This window comes from Columba livia, chromosome 1 (genome assembly GCF_036013475.1).
Source record: "Columba livia isolate bColLiv1 breed racing homer chromosome 1, bColLiv1.pat.W.v2, whole genome shotgun sequence".
Taxonomy (NCBI): domain Eukaryota; kingdom Metazoa; phylum Chordata; class Aves; order Columbiformes; family Columbidae; genus Columba; species Columba livia.
The window spans coordinates 82,192,051-82,216,294 of NC_088602.1; the positions used below are offsets into that span (position 1 = coordinate 82,192,051).

The window sequence follows — 24,244 nt, forward strand, 5'->3', positions numbered from 1 at the left end:
CACACAAAAACCAAAAAAAAAGATAATAACAGAAGCAGGGTTTTCCTGTCTGTTTTTATAATGCTTCAGGCATGATGCAATTTTACTTAACATTCTTCTCATTATAAAAAAATCTTATAAAGCTTAAGGTAGAAGGCCAAAAAGAAAAATAAGCGTATAGTCAGTAATCTTAAATGTTAGGAACTAATAAGACAGTGAATATACACAATATTAAAAAGCTGTAAAATACCAGCTAAATAATTAAGGATTATATTATAATTAGTTATGGCTAGACACAAACGTTTTTCTCATGTAGCACTCATTCCATCATCATTCTAGGCAAGCAGACATTCTTCACTGCCTTTTATAATTTTCAAGTATGTCAACAGTTTCTCCTTCTGAAATTCTCCTTTAACCATGCAGCACATTAATCAGTTCTATATTCTGTGTAGCGACTCCCCCAGGCAGAAAATGATGTATTGAAACAGAAGTGGTTTTCAACTCCATCAAAAGAAACTGAAGACACATCTTATTAAAAAAGAATTCTTAGGCTGGGTAATACAAGCAGACTGAACTCAGCATTTCATTAGCAGGAATGTTTTTAATCTAAGACTACGTAGAAAATTAAGAAATTTCACTTCAAATAAGCCTACAGCTCAATGAAACCATCTCAAGCTTGCTAGCGATTGCTCACCAGATGCCATTTTTGATAGCTTGCCATTGAGATTTTAGCAGTGGTTGTTTCTAATATAAAACTTTCCCATAAGTAAGAAATTCAGGTATGCTAGATGGTATTTTCTGAAGATACATAGGGAACTCTTAAGCAATACAAAAAGTTTTATTAGAAATCCATATAGTCCATAATGATATCAGAGATAGAACTTTTTACTTTAAATGAAAATAATAATTTAAATATAATAACAGAAAAATTCTCAAGGTTTACTTGATTTTCTCTTTAAGATAAAGAGAAAATATCAGTGAAAATCTACCTATTCAGAGAACCTAAATGCTCTGCTGTTTTGTACTATTAAAAATTCCATGTGCCAACAAGAACATTTTGCAGTCAAAAAATTAAATTGATCTCAATCAACTGAAGGAATACAGCTTACTCCCTCAGAAACCTGAAAAATCTTAATACTAAATTTAAATTAGCATACACATTCAACATTTATAAAGTTATCACATTTATTTTGAAGGGGAATTGTCAATCATGCCAATGTAATTCAAAATACATGAAACCACATTAGGGCTGTTAATCTTTACTACCATGACTCACTAGTGACAAATGACAATTTTGCAAGAGCAATAAACTAATAAAACCAAATCTCATTACAATTTCAAGCAGATGAATAAAAAAAAAAAAAAAAAAAAAAAAAAAAAAATCCCCACATTAATGATCTATTAATGCAGAGAAAACTCCTGAAGTGCATATTTCAGCTGTTTTTCACCACAAGGCAAAGTCTGTCCACCAATTAATATTTCTCAGCTTGTGTCAATCCTTGAATACCTGAAGTGTGACCTGATAATTTACCAGGAAGTTCACATCCCAAAGCAAACTAATCAATATTAATGCCATTGAGGATGGCAAATTCTGATCTTACCTCTGCTATGGTTATGCATTCCGGATGCAAAAACTTAATCATGTGGTTGGCCAGCATTAGATAACACAAAGCATCTTCATCCACATGTAGACCAAAATATTCATTGTAATCTCCACTGAATCCTGTGCCTAATAAAACAGGAAGTTTCAAAGGCCACAATTGCTTTTTTAGAGAAACACAGATATTCTGCAATATGCAATTTTATAAACACCAAATTTATTCAAAATTTCAGATCTATCCATATAGCAGCACAAGAAGATATTAGCAAATCTGGAATTTTTGGAGCATTCAGTGAACTTTATAGCTTTATTTCCACAGCAACAGAGCTTCAACAGGACTGTGGAGATTAGAGTTGGTTAAATTACTTACCAATCCCATGATGGTGATACAACATAGATGTAACACCATCAAATCGGAATCCATCAAAGCGGTATTCTTCGATCCACATTCTCAAATTAGACAGAAGGAATCTCAAAACTTCCCAGCTGAAATAACATGAATATATTTTATAAGCTTTAGAAACCTTGGGACTGACTAGAGTTCCTTACGCTATGTTTCCCACTTGCATTTTTGGTACTTGTACTGGACATTTTACCATTTCAATTACTTCTTCCCCGTTTTTCATTAGCCTTTTCCTAAAAAGTGTGTCTACCTTAGATTTTATTTTATTGATCTTTTATTGCACATAATTTTAAGATCGAAGACAAGGGTTTAGGAAAAAATGTCAATGATCTATATAGACATCTAATAGGTTAGTGTTTGAACAAATACACTACATTTTAATGCCCATCCTTGCCACTGTGCTTGGCCTTTGCCTCTCTAAAGATAGTTATACTCTGTGGGAAAAGATCTTATAGAAACAGAAAGAAAATTATAATAGGTAAGATTCTGTCCCCAAGATTTTCTAGATTTACAGTAATTTCTAGGCATCATAAAAGTTGAAAAGCTGTCAATCCCCCTTTCCTGAAATTATTTACAAATCACACGTCACCAGTAGATTATCAAATTACCTACTATGTTGCAAGTTTAGACATTTAATGAGCAAATCAAGTTATGGAAGTTGAGGAGATATTCTCTGAAATTTAGGACAACAGGAATGGGGTATAACATGCACACAAAGAAAGCACAGAGATGAAATCAAAAATATAGAAGAGGTTCCAAAGTGAGTTGAGTACAGGGAGGTATTTCTGAACAAAATTGTATCAAAGAACAAAATAGTTCCAGGAACAGTATTCCTACTATTCATAACCTCCTCTCCCAGCACACTGGTCCCAGTAGCTTCAAAAGACACCTATATATCTTGTTTCCACTCTTTGCTCTCCATGCCCCTGTCCTTGGTGCCACCCTCGGCATGAGCTGCCTCAGGTGCATCCCCTGCAAGCTGTGGCTCTGAAGAGCTCATCCATCTCAACCAGTTAACCAAATGAAGTAGTGAAGCTTTTTTTGCCTACGTCTTCAACACTTGTCATTCTTACAACTTCTCTCTAACCAGTTTCCCAAGGTAGCACAACTATGGCCTCAGGTACTACCAAGTCTCTGTTAAGTGAAGAGATAGGCAGCAGCACGCTGGGTCTCACCACCCTCCTTCTGGTGGGTGAGGTGGAAAGGGGACACCTGGCACAAAGCACATCAGCCAGCATCACTGCTACAATTTACCTGGGCACATAGTTGCCATGAGGCAGTAAAGGAGACCCTTTCTACATTTCACTTTATTTAATAGATGCCAGAGACTGTAGAGTCATGAGGCAATTATGACCAAAGGAATAAACTCCATTTTGACAAAACAAACATCTCCACCTTCCTTCCTCCAAAACCATCCTCACATGAAGGGTGCTTAAAGTCTGGAGTCAGTGGTATTACACAAACAGATGGGAAGTCTGTGGACACACTATAAAGCTGGTAAAAGCCTGTTCTCACTGAATAACCAATTCTTATTTACTTCAGTAGGATTACAGTATTTCTCCTTTTCTTTGCATGTACTGCACACAAATACACACTCGTGCATATAAAGGCAGAAATATTACCAGATTAAAAATTCCAAATTTGGGAAATGCAAATCAGTTCAATACCTTTTCTGGGCATGCACTACATGACAAGACCTTTTATTCTATCCTCGTGTTCTCCTGCCTCGTCCCAAATAATCCAATTCAAAAGATAACACTTTGCTAAGAAGATCTCAGGAGCTTGTCTACAGAACCTTTTATATATTTGTTATTTCTCAGGCAAAATGATTTGCAATGAATGAATGACAGAGAGAGAATGCCCTGATATTGAGAGAAATAGAAATGTATCAAAAATCCTACAAACTGGCAAGCTGGTCATGAAAATACAACTTTGTGCAAATGCTCAGTCTATCTTTTTCTGACCCAGCATCAAATTTGAGGAAAGCTATTTGCTGCAAGCTAAACACTGTGAGCAAAGTCAAAGCAGTAGCTATATTGCAATAAAAATACTATCTCACACAGTATTAAGATAATGCATGTACAAAGAGTAGATTAATTGCTACAAGCACCAGTCAGACTTGAAAGATATTTCTCCTCATTACAGACTGCTTGACTTTATAACCTTGAACCTCTTAAGATGCTGAAGAGGATTTGTACATTTGTAAAACACACACAGAAGTTACAAAATAGATAACAAATGTAATTTTTTCCACCACGGTTAGTACTGAAGATTGATCTTTGGAAAAAGATGGAGAACCATAAACTGTAATGACTTCTACATGAAAAAGCAACTACAGATAAGAATGAACAAGATGAATTTGTTGAACCAAAATATTAGTTAGCAAATTGATGAGATCAAAAACCTGAGTAGGAGCGGCAGATGTTTTCCAACCATCTGATTGCACATGGGAGAGAAGATTGTAAATAAATAAATAAACAAAAATATTAAGTCTGATTCTAGTCTAAACTGGGAAAAAAAATAAGTTTTAGGATTATTTCTAGGAAGGATGTCAAATACTAACAACCATATCGACTTTTAGAAAGATAACTACACAGCTCCAAAACACGATCCAGACAAACAGTGTTTTTGAAACATGCAAATCACACAAACCATTCAGAGGTTCATGGTTTCATCCAAGTCCATTTATTTATGGAAGCAGCAGCAGTAGAAATAAAAGTTGACAGAAGTAACAAATAATTTTGCAGAATGCCAGTAGCAGCGAAAATCAGCATAATTGAAATACATCCACCATATAAGCAATAACTCAGGAATATTTCTAAAAGAAGTACATTGTCGTAATTTTACAGACAGATATGGAAACAGGATAGCATTCATTAAGAACGTAATTTCTTTTGGGCAAAAGCCATATCTTCAATTATATCCTAACAGTTTCTCCAATTTTTGCACACCACAAAATTGAGAAAGTTCTTTCATTGCATGTATGATCTAAGAGAGGAAAATATATGCTGTATTATCATCAAGGAACAGAATAATTTACACTGCAAGAAATATAAATAATTTAGAATTCACTGAAACATCATTCAAAACAAAAAAGGTCTTTGCAGAGAAGTCCTGCTGCTTTTTTTCTTCCCCTTTGGGGCCAATAGTTCACACATTAAAAAGCAATTTCTCATTTGAGAAAGTGAAATGAGCATATCTACCTAGATGACCTGGTTTCACAAGGTGATGAGAAATTTAACACCTTTCCTATACTAAGTCAGCAGAAAACCTGTGAAATTGCTTACAAGTCACACATTATTTACTTTTTTCCGCCTGTACTAATAAAAAAGCAAAACAATGATTCACCGTAAGAATTCTAAATTCTAATCCATGATGAACATTAAATATTTAGATGCAAGCAAGTAATGCATTTAAACCAGTCAATTTTGTCACTATGGACAAAAAAGTAACATGGGCTGTACCTATAACAGTTTGAAGCTGCAATTCTTGAACCATATTAATGTTGACATTCAGGAATTGCATTTATTACGTAGTATAGAAACCAGGTAGAACCGCTGACCTTATAAGAATCTAGACTTTTATGACGATTTACCTGTTTTCAATTTTTAACGCTTAACTAACTTAACACATCATAGCACTGAATTGCTAAAATATTATTTTTCAGATTATTCCTAAACCTTTCAATAGCTGACTGGCTTAAATCCCACCAATGGACTGCAAAACATAAATAAACTGGTACTCAGTCTGACAATGCTAATTTTTCAGTGAATCTGGTACAAGTTATTTTATGACCTAAACATCCAGATTTGATAGAGAGATGTTCTTTTAAACTGTTTTTTACATACCAGTTTGTCTGTTATTTAGATGCATTTTGTTCAGAGTGATACAAAAGGGTAACTAGTCTTGTCGTATTTGGAAAACAGCAACAAAAATAATAAACTCTTCATATTTTGACCCCTTTCATTTACATGTAGAATTAATTCCCTGCTGTCCTCTAGGTAACACCATTGCCAAGACCTCAAGCCATCTCTAGGCATAAGGTGCTGAGAAATTGAAGCAGTGCAGCAAGTGCCCACTTTTTAGCCAAGGGAGAATCCTGACTGACACTGCTGCGCTGCTCTCAATACCTGCACTCCTCATTATAGCAAATGCCATTCTATTAAAACATACATATCCCCCTATCAGTTATCAGAATGTGATACAGCTGTTAACAGGCCAAAAGAGCTTTTACATGGTGATCCAAACTGCATCATGCCTCTAAAATGAACTGTGCAGACAACAAAGTAAAAAAGAGCTATTCTTCTGAGGTCTATGATAATCTGTGACAGACAGGATCAGCAGCAACAAGTCACTTCCCCTGTATCCATCCCAAGAAGAGACTGAAAAGCAGAATTAATTTATTTTCTCACAGTAATAACCACAGAGGCACTAATATAGAGTACTACTTTTTCCAGACTTAGGATTTCTGAGAGTGCACGGCTGTGTGCGCGCTATACAGCCAGAAAAGAAACAAGCCAACGTCAACAAGAATGTCAGCAATATTAAGCTTACTCACACTTCAAAGTTGATATTTAGACATAAAATAACTTCTAAGGAAAAGGTTTATTCTGAAAACAAATAACATTAATTGATAGCAGTGGCACAGATATCAATAGGTAAGAAGTTACAGGAAACTAAAGTTTTCAGTTTAACATGCATTGAATTTTCAACATTCTAAAATAAACAGAAAACCACTAACAAAAGTCCTGAGGACAGAGCCCTCTCTCTGTGCTTCAGCTACCAGAGTCAGAAGGACTTAGCTGGTAAAGTTTTCAGAATGGCTGCAAACTTCTTGCAGTATTCTCGAACTATTCTTCATAGAGCCACAATATTTTGGATATTATTAAAATAAATAATATGGTGAAGGCAACCAACGCAAAAGACAATCAACATGGTCATGATCCCTTTGGTCAAGCACTTCATGCTGATGCACTGTGAAGGCGATCTGATGGCCAGCAGAAAACTTACAGGCTAGATGCACAAGTTGTTAGGTTTCTACTTCTTGTCCATCACAATCTGGTACATGGATGAGGCTTGAAAATAATACTTTCAATAGCAGTGGACCTTTACTTACACACAGCTCGGGAAAATATTATCCGTACTGCATGGATTATAACTGTACTTCCTCGGGCAAGCTCATGGGCAGAGTTCCCAATTCTCTAAGTCTCCTACTGCAGCTGGCTCAAGACTTACATAATCACAGAATCATTTCAGTTGAAAGAGTCCCTCAAGATCATTGACTCCAACCATTAACCTAAAACTAGCACTAAACCATGTCCACAGGAACTTTGTCCAATCATTTCTTAAACACCTCCAGGGATGGTGATTCCACCACTTCCCTGGGCAGCCTGTTCCAATACATGACAACCCTTTCCATGAAGATTTTTTTTCCTAATACCCAACCTGAACCTCCCCTGGTGCAATTCGAGGCCATTTCCTCTTGTCCTATCATTTTCTACTTGGGAGAAGAGACCAACATGCTACAACCTCCTTTCAGGTAGTTGTAAACAGGTCACCTTGGCATTCTCTTCTCAAGGCTAAACAGCTCCAGTTCCCTCAGCTGCTCCTCATTTGACTTGAGCTCCAGGCCTCTCACCAGCTTTATTACCCTCCTCTGCACTCTCTTCAGCACCTCAATGTCCTTATTTTTATGAGGGGCCCAAAACTGAGCACAGGATTCAAGGTGGGGCCTCAACAGTGCCAAGTACAGTGGTACAATCACTTCCCTCATCCTGGTGGCCACACTATTCCTGATACAAGCCAGGATGCTGTTGGCCTTCTTGGCCACCTGGGCACACTGCTGGCTCATATTCAGCTGGCTGTCAATCAACACCCCCAGATCCCTCACGGCCAGGCAGCTTTCCAGCCACCCTTCCCTAAGCCTGTAGCACTGCCTGACCCAAGTGCAGGACCCAACTCTTGGCCTTGTTGAACTTCTTTAACAGGGAGCTTAGGTGATTAAAGAAGATTTATCTATAATTTTTCACACATATCAATGAGAGAGACACTTTTTATTTTCCCCGAAGCCTCTTAATTTAAAATAAATATTAGCTTCAGATCTAGTTCTTTGAGATTTTTTCTTGAATTTATCATATCTTAATTACTACCCCACTGTCTTCTTCCCCACTTACAGCTTACAATCAATTGCTTATCACTTTACCTCTGTTCTCTGCACTGAGAGGTTTTGTTTGTTTTAAAGAGAAATGGATCCATACCATGACCTTTCTGTTTCACTTGATTAGATTATGTTTGCTTTGCTACCTGCATAGAATTCATACTACTGAAAGTAGACAATTTATGTACTGAGATACAGCAACAATTTTCACAGTGCCAAACAGAAGACTTGTATCCTTTGATCTTTGGTCTGCAAAATGGCTTTATCTTTTAAATGACATTTCAAATGAAAAAGCATTAAATAATGGAAGTAACAGTGCATTACAGCTTTTAGTTTAATCTTTCCTTACGGTTCAGTATGATAACCAAAAAATTTTAAAAGTTTCAATCTCCAGTTAGATAGCTTAGTCTGAAAACTTCACGGCCAGTTCTCCTTCCAGCTAATGCAAAGCCCTCACATTTCAGAAATCTTGATTGACATTGCAAACTCTTAGGACCCAACCATGGAACAAAGAGGACCCACTACTGATGAACACCACACATAGATGACTGCAAGCACATGAAAGGTTACAACAAACTATAATTACCATGCAATAAAAATTTTTAAATCATTTGTTTGCTGAGGTTCATGCATGAGTAAACAGTATTATAATATCAGTATGGGAAGAAAGACTTAGATTAAGAACACATGAAAGAGTCTGAACTATAAGCAAGTAAATGAATAATAAAATAATAATGCTGCATAACTGAAATCAGAGAAGACAACCAAAGTTGAGTACTAAAAGGCGGGCATTTGAAAGCATACCAAATTTTTATCCTCAGGAGGTACAAGGACAACATCCCTCTGAGGCAGTGTTAGATTACTTGACTTACCAAACATTAACCCACTAGTGTCTGTCCTAGATAGTCATTCTTTTACTGAATGTCAAAAAAGAACAGGTCTGTATCGGCACACAGCTAGCCACTAAAGACTAAACTGGTCTGAGATACAGTCTACCCTGAGACCAGAAGGGGATGCAGTCCTTATTATGCAAGTCTGAAACACTGGATCAGAAGTTAGGATAGGGTTTCACTATGACCTTATGATTGTGAAAAAAAATACAAAAAAAAAAAAAAAAAAGTACAAAACTTTCCTGTATTCTCACAGCAAATTCCGTGGCCCTCGGGAATATTCTGCTACTCAAAAAGACAATAAAAAAAAGCTGACCAGCCCTCAGGGACCTAAGGCAGAGACCTACAGGAATACATGCCATTCCTAATTTATCTTGTCACAGTAAGGTGATAAAATGTCACACTAAGTGGATGTGACCCATTAACAGAGCCTCTCAGTCTGTTTCTGGTCAGGTATTTGAGTAATCCCAACAATAAGTCTACCTGCTGTGTGAAGAGCAGCGGTGGCAGCAAAACCCAGCACTTTTTCAGATCAATGTCTACGAAACCTTCACACAAGTAGTGATTGACATCACTAAACCAGACAGCAATTTTCACTGGGAAATACAGATCCCTCTGCACAACAACGCAAAAGGTCAAGGCTTTTTGCTGTGCTTTTTAAAAAAAAAAATGGTGCTTAAAGTTAGTAACGGTCACTCATACCAGTTTTCCCAGTAGGAGCTGAGCTTCTGATGAACTGCTTAAGCAGCTTTCCCAAACAGAGCAGTTGCCATTACACAGTTGATATTCAGAAGAATGTTTCCAAACAGCTTGAGATTAGGGTAAACAATATCACAGCATTCCAAGAAAGTGAAAAATAAGAAAACATAGATGCAAACATTTCAGATGTAGGTAAGCCAGTCATGTTTTTAGGGAAGTCAAGAATCCATCTTTCCATATTCCAGGACATTATTAAGTCATCTTTAACACAAGAGTTTTCAAGCCTCTCAACTACCAAATGTCTCTCACTCACAGAAAGAATAATCTTAAACTAAGATGAAAGACTGATGGCTGTCGGAATGAAAGAGCTTTCACCACAACATTTTTGCAGAATTATACAAATCTCTGAAAAGGGCTGCTATGAAAATATTGCTTTCTCTATTTTTGCAGGACATTGTACCATTAAGTTGGACTGCGTGAGACATAAAAATGTTAAAAATAAAGCCCAACAGGTGACTAGCAAAATAAGAACTCCAACAAACGTGGTTTAAATTGAAGAAACAAGCTACTCCAAGATTTTGCCTCACTGGCATGAACAGTAAGGAATAAAAAGTGGTTGAGCACATTCATTCTTTAGAAATCTGTGCTGGATAAAATCTGGAATCTTTCATTTGTAAGAACAAACAAATGGTAAGCGTATAACTCAAGCACATTTAAATCCAAAAAAAGGTTTTATTTTTAGCCACAGAAATTGAGCATTTATTTATGCCATCATAATAAGAAAGTCACTGATATTACAACATTACAAGACTATATCAAATGAAACACTGAAAGACTAGAAGTTCCTGCAACAGTTAAAAATAAGGGATACTTTTATCAATACTTGCTCCAGAAGATATCTTTGCTTAACTGTTAACATCCTGTTCCCTCAATTAAAATGGAAAAGCTCAAAAGTACTTCAGAATTTCAAGGCCATCTTTCAGGAAAATGTTCCTCAAATATTTAAGTAGCATTATGAAAAGTCAAGAGAAGTGAAAGAAGGATTATTTTCAAATTTGGAAACATTTGTTCAGTGAAGATCTGAAGTCCTTTCACAAGCTAAATCATGCCCATTTCTATCAGGCAACGTAAAAGTTACTACTGGTAAATTAATTGCATGCAATTGCACAGTTACTTGTATACTGCCCTTTTCATGGGCAAACCTCCAGTTCTGCAGAAGTCACCAACAAATACATATGTATATTTATACTTACGTATTTAAAAATCTAATAAGCAGAACACTGATTAACATACCATGTATTTTGTGACATCCAGTCACCAAATTGTAACTTGATATTCTGAGAATGAAAGGTGAATCAATATAAAATACAAAATACAATAACCAAAATAGTTTTCCTGCTTTAATTATAGTTTAAAAAATATTTAAATATAGCTTTTCATTTTTTAAGCATAAACAAGAACAGCAGCTTAGAAGCTGCAGAAGATTTTCCTTTTTACTTCAAAATCAGAATTCTAGAGCGCTATATCAGACAATATCCCCTCTGGAAGCATTAACCTTCATCCCTATATGTTCAGTGTTATGCAGGGACAAAGCACTTTCTTTCGTATATGCTGTAAACAATATAATAGCAATATGCATTTATTAGAATTAATATTCAGTAATGCTTAGGGAAAATTATTTGCTAGAAATAGGCACATCCCTTACTCAAATACAAGCAGGAGTTCTGAAGTTCCCAAGAAAATATTCATGTTTTTTCCTCAAAATTCTACTTCATCTGTTGACACAAAACAGCACTATAAAGTTACTTCAAGAGCTATTGGCAGAGATAATATGATGCACAGTTAAATTAGGGTGACAGAACATGTGTTAAGCTGTGAAAGATAGAATAACATTTTGTTTAGGGGAAGGAAAACAAAACGTAATTATTTCTCCTTCTTGCAAGTTCTTCCAAAGTCACTATGCTGACCCCAAGGACACATGGCTGCCTGTCCTTGGCAGCTGAGTGCTGAGCATCTGCCCAGCTAATTCCAGATCAGACAAGTTGCACCAACCGCACACACCATGTACCACACACACACACACACCAAGTTACAGCTATCTGAAATCAGGTAAGAAGCTATGCACACAAAAAGGCAAGTTTTCTTTGTCGAGTATCAGATCTGGGCTCAACCCAGCAAAAAGCAAGATCCTGATGTATGTGTCAGGAAGCTGCTTCCTCCTCTGAATTTCCCAATTTTGAAGTGCTTAGAAGCTTGATCAATGTTTTGGAAAGATCTACCACCTAGTAAGCAGCACAGTGTCTTAGGACTAGCCTGAAAAGTTTATGTATATCTACATCTGATAAGAGTAAACTAAATAGTATAAAACAACACATTGAATTACTTGCCATAAAAGTGAAAGCAATAACTCAAGTATTACTCAGTAAAGGTTACATCCTGCAAAATGTGACTATAAGAACAGCTTTGGAGGCAAAGCAGATATCTCCTTATTGCAATGAAATTTAATATTCTTGATGCTTTATGCTCAGAGGGCTTCCCTAAGTAAATATAAAAAAATATATATAAGTACTGAAGACAGTTACCTGCAGTTTTAAAAGAGCCTCCAAGACACATGCTTTGAAATAGAGGATGTCTCAAAAATAAAATTACAAAACCCTTAAAAATGCTGATAAAGCCTACATGGATTTCAGCTACGATTTGGATAACATTAGCACCCATACCACTAATGTTCTACCCAAATAAATTATACACTAGTAAAATAAAAATCTTGGAGAATATTTACAATTCTTATCTCAAAATAAACTTAGTAAATACTAAGTTTGTTTAGAGACATAATCAACCCTGCAAATTAACAAAATTTGTTGTTCTGTATCATGAGCTAAGTGACAACTTTTTAAAAATGTACCATCAGGATTTTGCATACAATTTAATGCAATTCATTACTTCCATAATTGAACTAAGATCTTAAACATTTCAGTGTAGTGTACTGTTCAACACTGGCTTTGCTGTCAGATTAAGACTAAATGTAGTGTAGAAATAGCTAACAAACTACCATATGTCAGGTGACTTAGACATCCAGAACTTTTCCCAGGAAAAAGCACCAGAGTTAAAAAGGGGACTGGTGAAGAATAAAACTTCAAGAGATATTTAACTATTTTGTTGTGAGGTGTTTTTCCTCCCCTGAAATAGTACACTATTATACCTATGTATAAGAATAGAAAACAATGATCCTCTATTTTCTGTATTCCCTATATAAGAAACCAAAATTATAAACTTAATACATTCCATCAGCAGTGATTAAATAGTAAATACCTGGCAAATTGTTAACATGTTTAATCTCTACTTTCTCAAAACCATCTAACAAACGCCTGAAACAGTGTTCCGAATACTGGTTCTGAAGTTGACTCACACAATTGAGTTCAATGGAACACTGAAGACGTGTCTGGTTCACTGCCTTTCTTTTGGTGTTTCCTACCTGAGCAACTGCTCCCAGGCTTCTGTTCGAAGAACCAAACAGAAACACGGTTGTTCAACCACACAGTTCAGCCACAGCTGAGAAATGCTGCTGGGACCTCCACCCAAGTCAAGGTAGGATTCTGAGCACACTCCCTCCCTCAAACACGCAGAAACCAAAGCTGACAAAGCACTAGCCCTTCTCTGTGCTGGTAGATAACAAAGTGTAAGAATACCAGCCTAAAAACAAACTATATGTAAAGCATTAGTATCATGCCTGCACCTTCCAGATGACAGTGAAACATAGTTGCTATGGTGGCTAACAAAAAGGCTGAAGTTCATGTATACCTGGAAGACACTAACAAAACCTCATCTACCAATTAGTGTCCATATGCTATTACAGATTAATTTTGTTTTAAATAAGTAATTACCTTGAAAATCCAAAATCAAAACATCAATCCTCAAGCAACGAACCGTGTCAGATACATTTTTTTTTAACATAGCAAAACCAACCTCATAAGGACTAGTTATTATCACATACAGAAGCCTGAAAAGGGGGTGAGTCTTGCATTTTACCATCCTAGGACTTCTACTTCGAAGTGGATATTTTCTGAATACCCTTTTACTTCAGTCTCTCAGAGACTTGCATACTGGACCCCTGAAGTCTCAGTTGCCTGTCTGGATTTTATTGACCAAAAAGTCTATACTTCCCTTCCTCCCAACCAAATAGTTGGTAGCGATGCCCAATCTGTAAAAGGAGGAGAAAACTTTTAGATGGGTAGAAGCATTAATTACCAGTCATCATCCAGTACAGACATTACAGGAAACTTCCAAGATATTGACTTGATAATGAATCGTCACCTTCACAGAAAAAGGACATTTCCAGCAGAAGATCTCAGCCTGAAGATTGTCTTACATCATTCCTAGCAAAAGATTCAAGAATTGACTGCAGAGGTAAGCAGCCATCTGGCAAAACCAATTTAAGCATGCATCAGTCCCTATTATCTTCCAGTAAGTACAAAATGCAAAGCTGTTGCATTTGCACAAAACAGCACAGAATATCTGAAGTACATTGCTCATATTAAATAGGAATCCTTACTTAAACACAGTGCAGTATTTTTCAATTTGCTGCACTTTTTAAAGTTACATTCTTCAGGAATGTAATTAAATATATTGGCTCATCACACACTATGCTAATAGAACTGAGAACTTGCAAACACACTGCTTTCTGTGTGCTTCATAAAGACTTTTTCATGTAAGAGAACTGAAAATCAGGTTTATATTCAAAGACAGCTTTTATCTTAATTTCTTCCTGGATACTATCGTTTCAGCTCTATAATTTGTACTTCTTAAAGAATAATACAAGAATAATAAGCGTGTTTATAACAGACTGTTACAGTAACTGTTAAGTGTAAAAAATAGCAAGATTACTATCTGAACTGTCTCTGGCAAAAATAGCTACAGTGTAATTTTTTTTATTGATTCACAGCTATACTTTCTTTTATCTATGATTCTATTTTTAAGAAATTAAGCACATATTTTAAAAGCTTTTGCGATCTGAACACATTTTAACATACTGTCTTTCTAAAACCACCAAATTGGTAAATTCCACCAGAGAGACGCTGTGCCAAAATGTATTCAGTTGTACTCCTGCTAATCCGACAAAATTAAATTGTGACAATGGCAACCTCAGACAGTATCTTGAAAACATTGAGTTAAAATAAACAATGTTTTTATATTAACATAAATTACAAAAAGCATATACCAGTGTCTAGAGCTTGTTTAAAAAAAAACTGTTTAGAAACAAAATGCCCCTCCACACCCCAAAAGGCTTTGAGTACTTTATTTACATTTTCAAGTCAACTCACAAGCCTAGACAGTATCTTTGATAGTTTTGAAGTCAACTTATATGGTTAAAAGATGTCTGATTAGTGCACTAGAACTTGTATATTAACCACAGAACCATAGAATGGTTTTGGTTGGAAGGGACCTTAAAGGTCATCTAGTCCAACCCATCGCCATGGGCAGAGACACCGTCGTCCACTAAACCAGGTTGCTCAAAGCCCCATCCAGCCTGACTTTGAACACTTCCAGGGATGGGGCATCCACAACTCCTCTGGGCAGCCTGTTTAGTGCCTCACCACTCCCTTCATAACAAGTTTCTTACTTACATTCAATCTAAATCTCCCATTTCAGTTTAAAACCATTGCCCCTTGTGCTGTTACTACATGCTTTGGCAGAAAGTCTGTCCACATCTTTCTCATAGGTCCCCTTCAGGTACTCAGAAGCTGTTATAAGGTCTCCCTGGGGCACCCTCTTCTCCAGGCTGAACAACCCCAACTCCTTCAGCCTGTCCTCACAGAAGAGGTGTTCCAGCCCTCTGATCACCTTGGTGACCTCTGGCCCCTCTCCAACAGGTCCAGGTCTTTCCTGTACTGAGGGCTCCAGAGCTGGATGGAGAATTCCGGGTGGGGTCTCAGCAGAGCAGAGTAGAGGGGCAGAATCATCTCTCTCGACCTGCAGGCCACGCTCGTTCTGATGCAGCCCAGAATACCATTTGCCTTGTGGGCTGTGAGTGCATATTGCCAGCTCATGTCCAGGTTTTCATTCACCAGTACCCTCAAGTCCTTTTCAGAAGAGCTGCTCTCAATCCCTTCATTCCCCAGCCTGTATTGAGACCACGGGTTGCCCTGACCCAGATGCAGGAGCTTGCACTTGGCCTTGTTGAATTTCATGAGGTTCACTCCCTTAGCCTGTTGAGGTGGCGTCTCATCCCTCCAGCATGTCAACTGCACCACTCAGCTTGGTGTCATCCGCAAACTTGTTGAGGGTGCACTCGATTCCACTGTCTATATAACTGATGAAGATATTTAATATTACCAGTCTTACTACAGACCCCTAAGGGACACCACTTGTTACCGATGTCTTTTTGGACATATTAATCTACCAGCGTTATTAATACACTGGAAGAATGTATTTATTTTTAAAGTAAGGCTTTTCATGAAGTTCCATTATTTATAACTAAAATGAAAGCAACTGTTCCTAGTATAGGTATCTCCTATTTCAAAGCATATTTCAGTGCCACTGGTACTGTTGCTAGCTTAAGAGGTAACAGAATGATAGCAACTTCTGAGTAAAATTTAAGTCTGAAGTACAAACTTTATAACCTTGTGAAAAACAAATTTTGTTTTCTAGGCCAGGATAAAATACAAAGAAAACTGAAGCTATGATTGTCTGAAATATTTTTAAACAAGTCTGCCCTTGCATATTGACAATTCAGCATTACAGGCAGACAAGTTGCTCATAGTAGTTGCTTTTGGTGAAGACATTCTTTCTAATAAAATCTTGTATTTGGTTTTCCAAATTTGGATGATGATGGTGCTGTGCTAAGGGCAACTCATTCTTCCCAGTACACGATTAGTTTATAAGAATGATATTTTATACTATTTTCTGTAAGTCATTAGGCTTTGTTAAGCAATGTTGGATAGGCATTGGAAAGAACATGCAGCTTAAAGTTGTTTCCACTCATCCATTTCCTGATAGACTTCAATTTCCTCCCCAGTTAACCCAATGACAAAATAATTACCTTGGAATTTCTTATAACATAGTCAAAGTAGACTTTCATCTTTTCCAATGCCCTTATCCAAGAAGGAGGTGGCAAAGAAAGTCTGAGAACATTGATAATGTAAATTCTAGTGCTATATACTTTACTTTTTTCTTTTCCAAAAAGCACTCACTTCATAAATAATCTTTGGGGTTAAACATTGACCCCAGAGTGGTCATAAGCCCCCAACTACTACTTAGGCTTTGGTTTACAGACTTATTTCCATTTTGTAAGAAGAGAAATATAGAATTTCAGATTATAGGGCAGTGAAAAAAGCCTCAAAATCTGGAGCAATAAACACTAAACACTCAAACTACCAGACAGGGGGAGGAAAAGAAATTGAAATCTTTTAGGTTTGTTTTGTTCCTCTCTGGTGTATGGCTGACTGATTACTCAGATTCGCCAGTTCTTTGAACATAGAAAGTATGTAGGGCATTTTATGCCAATAGCCAAATATCAACAACAAAAAAGAAATTTCACCTATCCTTGCTGTCCATAAGCAGTTTGAAAGCTTATGCCATTTTTTCTTTAACTTAACCACCAACTTTAAGTACTCGTTTCTGAATGCTCAAACTTAACCCATTTCAGACAAAATAAACTAAAAAAAGAAATACATAAATTCTGAACTACGTAGTTCAGAATAATGTAACTCAGATACGAGCCAAAGTTTTAGAACCACAAAAGGGAATTATTTTAGACAACCTTGGTACAATGAAGCATATATAAAAATTTCCTGTGCATGAACAGTTCTATTTATTTTTATTTATTATTCTAATCATTTACCATTGTGTTGTGGTGTCATAATAAACAAAACAAAAACTGAAATGTTTTTTACCTTTTTTTTTTTTTTTCCCCTTCAGGGGAGAAGGGGAGGAGAAGGGAGGGAAGGGAAAGTAAGAGGGAGTTTAGCACTGCCTCCACCTGCTTGCAAAAGGTCAGGATATGGAAATGTAACACTGACCAAAACAAGTATCTCAACTGAATAGTCTTAGGGATAATTTTACTTTCAGTTATGGTTTACTAATGAATGGATTCTTTCCTCAAAAGACCCAATTTATCCTTTACATATTGTATTAGAAAATTGTCCTAAAAAACTTAGGAATGTGAATAATAATAAGCCTGGGCTAAAATGTGTTCTAAAATCTCATGCCTTTGTCAGAAGTGTGCTCCAGTGTTAATAAAATGTTACTAAATAACAAGGGAAATAAAATAATAATAATAAAAATATGGTCACCATAAAGCACTGAAGAAAACAATAAATAATGCAAATCTCTGAAGCTTTGTGGGTTAAAAATATAGGCTCCAGATCCTAGCTGCGCTAGATGCTCATTTCGACAGAGTGAAAGGAATATGGCTTCGCTCCACTTCATGAAGTGACAAATTTTATGGTGTTTACATAAATCCCTCCAGCCAAGAGGAGGTGATCTAATGTGTTTATTTAATCAGGAAAATTACAACAGCCATTACTTTCTTCATGTATCTTAAAGAGAATCAAGACAGAATAAGGATAAAGACAGCAAAGAGCATTCTCCTCTTCATTGTAAAGCCTTAAATAACCTTAGTGCAATAACTAAATGTATTATATATACAAAACCCCCCATACTTTTACTTAATAATTTTCCGAAGAACTTAATTCCCAGCTCTTTGTTTGAACAGATTGAGACATCTCCTGCAGAAGAAAATGACCAGAGCACATAGCAGTGACTTATATATGGGTGTGCTTTTTTATTCTTGAGTTTATTTGTTCATATGTATCTATCCTTAAACTACATTTGACAGGACTCTTTGCTGCACAATAATTAGATGGATGAAATCAAAAGGTCTACGAGAGTATTACTTATACACTTACTTCCCTCACTCCCAACTAAACTCATTAATGTAATCATAGAAGAATAACTTAGAAAAACTTTGGTGTCAGCTCTCTAAACTAATAACAGTCATCTCTATGGCAACGAACTTCTTTTGTTTCTAAATAACTTTATACCATTTTTCAAGAGATTACAAGGGATTGCAATATAGATATATAAAAATATCGGGTAAAGAGCCTTCTTATCAAAGAGGAGATAGAGGGAGGAACCAGAACAAACAGATGTTTGACTGCAGTTCTCATGGCAAACTACAGAGAATGCTGTAAAGCTACCCTTTTACCAGGAACTGCCTAAAACAAATGCAGAGGAAAAAACATAGCCAAGCAAATCTAGTGTACTATGCTTTTTTAAAAAAAGAAATGGAACCATTTTTTTCCCCAAACCAGGTTTGTAGAAATTTGCTCTGTTCTGAGGGATAAAGCTTTTCATACAATATTTTCCTTATTCATTATGACATATTTGACATGATACACTATTTCAGTTCTTCAGACTTGCCCTGTAACCACATCACCCACAAAAGAACCTAGAAGAAAAATCAGCAAATGCTGCTCCCAGTCCATTTTTTTCTATTATAATGTGATCACACTAAAAACAGTTTCTGCATCTGCATTACATTTTCACGAATAATTTTACAAGTATCAACTCTATTAAAATTTATCTCAGTAACATATTCGTTCCAAAGTAATTTTGGCATTTAAATAACCCTAAATAAAACATCCATATATAATCAAAAGAGTCCATAAAAATCCTCCTCAAATGTTAGCATAGAACCACCAACATATTCCCATCCAAAACTGAATCTCAGGTGGTGGCTACAGCCAGGAAGTCATTTGGTGGGACAGAGACAGCTGGAGCAGCAGACTGGTCAGCTCTGTTGGACACATTGACCTCCATCTTCAGTTTCAATCAACTTCTAGGGACCTGAACTTAGCCTTTATGTTAGTCCATGGACCAGCATTCCTCAAGAAAACATGTCATCCCTTTCAAAAATGAATGTAATATAACAGATCAATGTGATTATTTGCAGATCATTTCTGATCTGCTGGCCATAAATACACTACTGACTTCTGGAAATGCATACAGCAGTTTGATAGTTTATTGTTTTCTGCTTTGTAGATATGGTTGTTAACTGGCTTGTCCCCTGTTGTTATAAATTTTCTTTTTAATAAGCTTTCCAAAAATGGATTTTAAGTGGATCTGTATGTCCTACAACATATACGCACTAGAATCAGAAAAAAAGACAGTTGGCTTAATGATCCCATCTTCTTTCCCTGCTAAGAGTGATACCATGCCTAATTTTCTTCTAACCTAGAACTTTTTCGGCTGAAACCCTCTGAGAAGTCAACATTCCCCATTTCATTTGTGGATTTTCTTTATAATCTCTCTCTCAGCTCACCCTCTTCTCCAGCACAATCGTCTATTCACAACAGATACTGCTCATATAAGTGCTGCAGTTATCACATAAGAATGCTGTGAAAGTCGTCAATATAAGTGTGAATTACTAAATGAAAGATCATTATTGCATCTAGACTGATGAGGAATGATTCTCTGCAGCGTGTTGAATCTCATCTAATTTTAGATCTTTATTGAAATACCTTAATCAACTTCAGGTAAGAGTAACTATGCCTATTCAAGATATGATTGAATTTAATTGGCTACAAGTGGTGACCGCTGTACTTCAAAGTAAGCTACCTGACAAAATTTAGAACAATTGGCTGCAATTTTTCAATGTAGCTTTTCATCACATATTAATATATTGCTTTATTACTATACCACTTCTTGTGCACCTACATTTTAGAAACTTCACACAAAGCTGTGATTGCTATATTGAAGATTAATATGAGAAACTGAACACTTCAAAGAAAGGTACACATGTTCTTATGTGAAGCTCTGAGCTTCAGAGCATCTGTGAATTTAAAGACTCTCGGTCTGTTATATCAATTTAAGTACAGTGCAATAAAATAATTAAGCTTCTAGATTAATATTTAATTAAAAAATAAAGCAAATCTACGGCAAGTCTGGACTGTATGTATTATAACTCATATACTCATGGCTGAAATCTTTTTTTGTAGTATTATTTTAATCATTCTGATTACATTGCAGTAAGTTCCAATATAGCATACTCTGCCAATGTTTCCAGGACTCATTCCCTTCAAGAACAGCAATTTATTGACTGCTATGTCCCAACAATTGATCACTTGTTAACGTTCACAATGGTTACTAAAAAGGCAAGCAAACACAAAGAAAGAAAGGTTTTCATGAACATAAAAGGCTTTAAACTTTATGGTTTAAGTTTTATAAAGTACTTTCATGCCTTCAGAGTCACCCTCAAAGTCCAGTCTACTAGAAGCAGACTGCTAAGGACATAGGCACACATTTTTTTAAAGTCAATCTGTAATCAAAATTTCTGAGCACAGAGGCAGGGTGGGAAGGAACTCACTATAGCAACACAAGCAGCGTTTTCTTAAAACAATCAAAACTGGTCATTAAAAAAAAAAAATAAAAAAATTTGCTGGCCAAATCCAATTCCAATGCATATTACAGGCATATGTAAATATGGAGCTTTCCTGAACTACTCTAGAGAAGGAAGACTGGCAGGAAAATAATTAAAATCAGCATAGCTGAATGTTTTACACAACCTGTGTCCCTGTTCCTACTGTAATTACTCTATAATCAACAACACCCCATACAAACAAACAAAAACCCCACCAAAACTTAGGGTATCACACGATTTTTGCCAAGCTTTACTTCTACCAGTATACCTATTGTCCCTTAGAATTGCATGAAGAATGTGTAGAATCTAAAAAGTCTAATGAGAAAAGAAGAACACAAAGCTTTGAAAATCAAAACAATACACTCTGATCTCAATAAGCTGAGAAAGGCAGCACCATTTACCCATTTTAATTATGTAATGCTTGAAAAAGAAACACCACCTTATCTTTGCTAGGTAGTATCTTGTTCTCAATTCTTTTTAAATTGTTTTGCCTGATTAGTATTTTAGACACATTTGCTATACAAAGAAATTAATTTAAATCAAAACATAATCAGCTGCTCTGGTTGTGATCTCACGCGGCCTCCAGGGTCTACAGTATCACTTCTAATGAACTTGGCAGCTGAATAATCTTTGAATATAATTTTAGGAAGGAAAAATTGTTATACTTAGCTTGTGCTCAATTAATTACAAGTGGGGTCCTTACTTAAGATGGGTGTTTACATGTATTTCGAATGAGCTATCTTAAACAGGATCACAATAGTGACAAGGAACTTAATTTACCACAAAATTAACTAGACAGTGCCAGATAGACTACAGGTCCAGAGCTTGTGGCATTCCTTTTAGCTTTCAGCATTTCCTTTTTATGAATTCAGGGATAGGAAAGACACATTTTTAATGAGAACCAAGAAAAATAATATAAAAGTCTGGTTTTAAAAAGTATTACTAAGATAAACTGCAATTCTCACTCAAGTTTTGTGGTTCTGTTTTTTGGGTTGGCCACTGAGGAAGACTAAAGGGATGGACACAAACATGGGGATGACCAGGAGGAGCTGGAGATGAAAGAAAGGAAAATTCATCAAATTAACACATTTGAGGGAAAAACTGCTCAGGTCCAAAATTTAGAAAAACTGGAAAAATGTGGCAAATTACAAAAGTGGCAGTTTATTTCAGAATCAGTTTTTTGGTGCTTTTTTTAAAGCAGACTTTACAATACTTCTCTTGAAAAAAAAAAAACAAAAAAAAAAACAAAAAAAAAACTTCAATAGAAAATATTCTTCTACTTAGCCAGGTATTTTACCTCCATATCTCATTTAACCGAAACTAAGGTTTTATTCTCATGTGACCATACCTTGAACAGCATAATTTTAAGCTGCTATTTGCAATCTATCGAAAAATTCAGTTTGTACAAAACTTGTAGAAACATGGATTATAAAAATGTATACAATTCAACTGCTCATCATGTCTCAAAGTCCACAATACAAAACAAGTTTTTATCTTCTGTAGTTGAACTATGATACTGGAGATGCAACATCCAGGTTGTTCTTTCAACAGTTTAAGTACTGCTTTTTTTGGAGCTAATTTCTACTTCAGTGAATATTACCAAAAATATAGTATTTAAAATACACTGTGGATACAGTCCTTTTTTTTTTTTTTTTGACACAGATATAGATCTTTTGCCAGCTTCTGTTATAGTAAGCATTCACGGTTCCCTTTCCAGACAACTGAATAATCCTGAAAATACTGTGAAACAAATTTACTTATGTCTTGGCTTTCAAAGAAAATATAGACAGACTAACTGATAAAGCAATTGTTTCTTAATCTCTTTCATGTTAGAGAATTAGTTTCTCTCAATTCCAAAGTAAATTGAGCATTCTTTGTATTTGATGTTTAAGCACCCGTAGATTTAACAGTTCTTCCCACTAAAGAAGGAAAGGGATTTCGTACAAGCACTGTACAGGAGAGAGGGCTGCACTAGCTGAAGAGATTTGCGTCAGAACACAAGCTTTTCTGTGTACTATTCAATAGATTGTGGTTTGTGTCATTTATTTATTTTCAGCAAACTTTGAAGATCTGCAAGCAACTCCAGTCTCTCTCACAGATTTTTATACTCTTCTCTTTCAGAATACAGCTGTTCATTTACTGATATGGAAATTAGCAGGCATGTCAATGAAGCCTAAATGGGAAAAAAAACAACCAACCAACCAACACAACTTTTTAAATAAAATGTTAGTTCTGATTCTGATTTTGTTTGGGACCTGTACAGACAAAGACAATGAGAACAACAACAACAACAAAATTGCTTCTGAGAAACTTAGAATAAACATGATTATTATATCTTTTAAGCTTTAAAATTCAGCTATAAACACACATAAAATATTTAATGTTTCAGATATTAGGACTAACAACAACTTTAATGTCCCATTGCACAGCTTGCTGTGCTTGAAGGGAAAAGGAGCAGCTTCCCTAAAAGTTTAAAAAAGGAAACTCAAATTTGTTGTTGCATTTCACTAGAGGGCAGGGGATGTAGAATGACATATGGAAGACCCTCAGTCATCCAGATCATTATTATTATTAACATCATCAGAGCATAATCTAATATCTCTAGTCTCTGCTGTTTCCTAATCTCCAACTCATGGCTCTTTCTCCTCCCCCTTTTCAGCTTTCAGTCTGGCACCTACTCCAATGACAGAGGACAAAAAGTAATTAGGCAGCAGTGAGTACAGGCACAGACCCGTGTAGGAAGTTCTTCAGTTCTGAGTAAATGCTTAAAATTGCCAAGTGCTACCTAGAAAGCAGCTTGTTTCTTTCATTTACAAATCCTTCCAAAACACTCGATACCAGCACCACCTTTCTTTCCCAATAGGAAGAACCTGCCTCTGCTTGGAACAGAGAAAGGTCCCAAGTTGCACTCAACTTATTTTCTCACTAGAGAAGTTGGTACCACACACTTGTTGATTATTCATCAGCATAAAATGAAATAAAGTGTTAAATACCATTGCATTTAAATTAAGGCTTTAAGATTACCCAAAACAGAATTTACTTGAAAATGGATTTAAAGATTAATAGGAAGCAACTCAAACAGGAAATTATTCTGATA

General features: G+C 35.9%; 1 protein-coding gene across 3 annotated transcripts in view; it reads right to left on the minus strand.

The window, feature by feature from the left end:
- GBE1 (1,4-alpha-glucan branching enzyme 1) overlaps window positions 1-24,244 on the minus strand; it is a 160,778-nt gene that overhangs the window by 63,248 nt on the left and 73,286 nt on the right. For all 3 annotated transcript variants that reach the window (XM_065064564.1, XM_065064555.1, XM_065064572.1), the window contains exons 8-9: window positions 1,950-2,065; window positions 1,581-1,708 (exon numbers count right to left, since the gene is read on the minus strand). In XM_065064564.1, coding sequence (XP_064920636.1) covers window positions 1,581-1,708; window positions 1,950-2,065 — 244 coding nt within the window. The remainder of the gene's footprint in view (window positions 1-1,580; window positions 1,709-1,949; window positions 2,066-24,244) is intronic.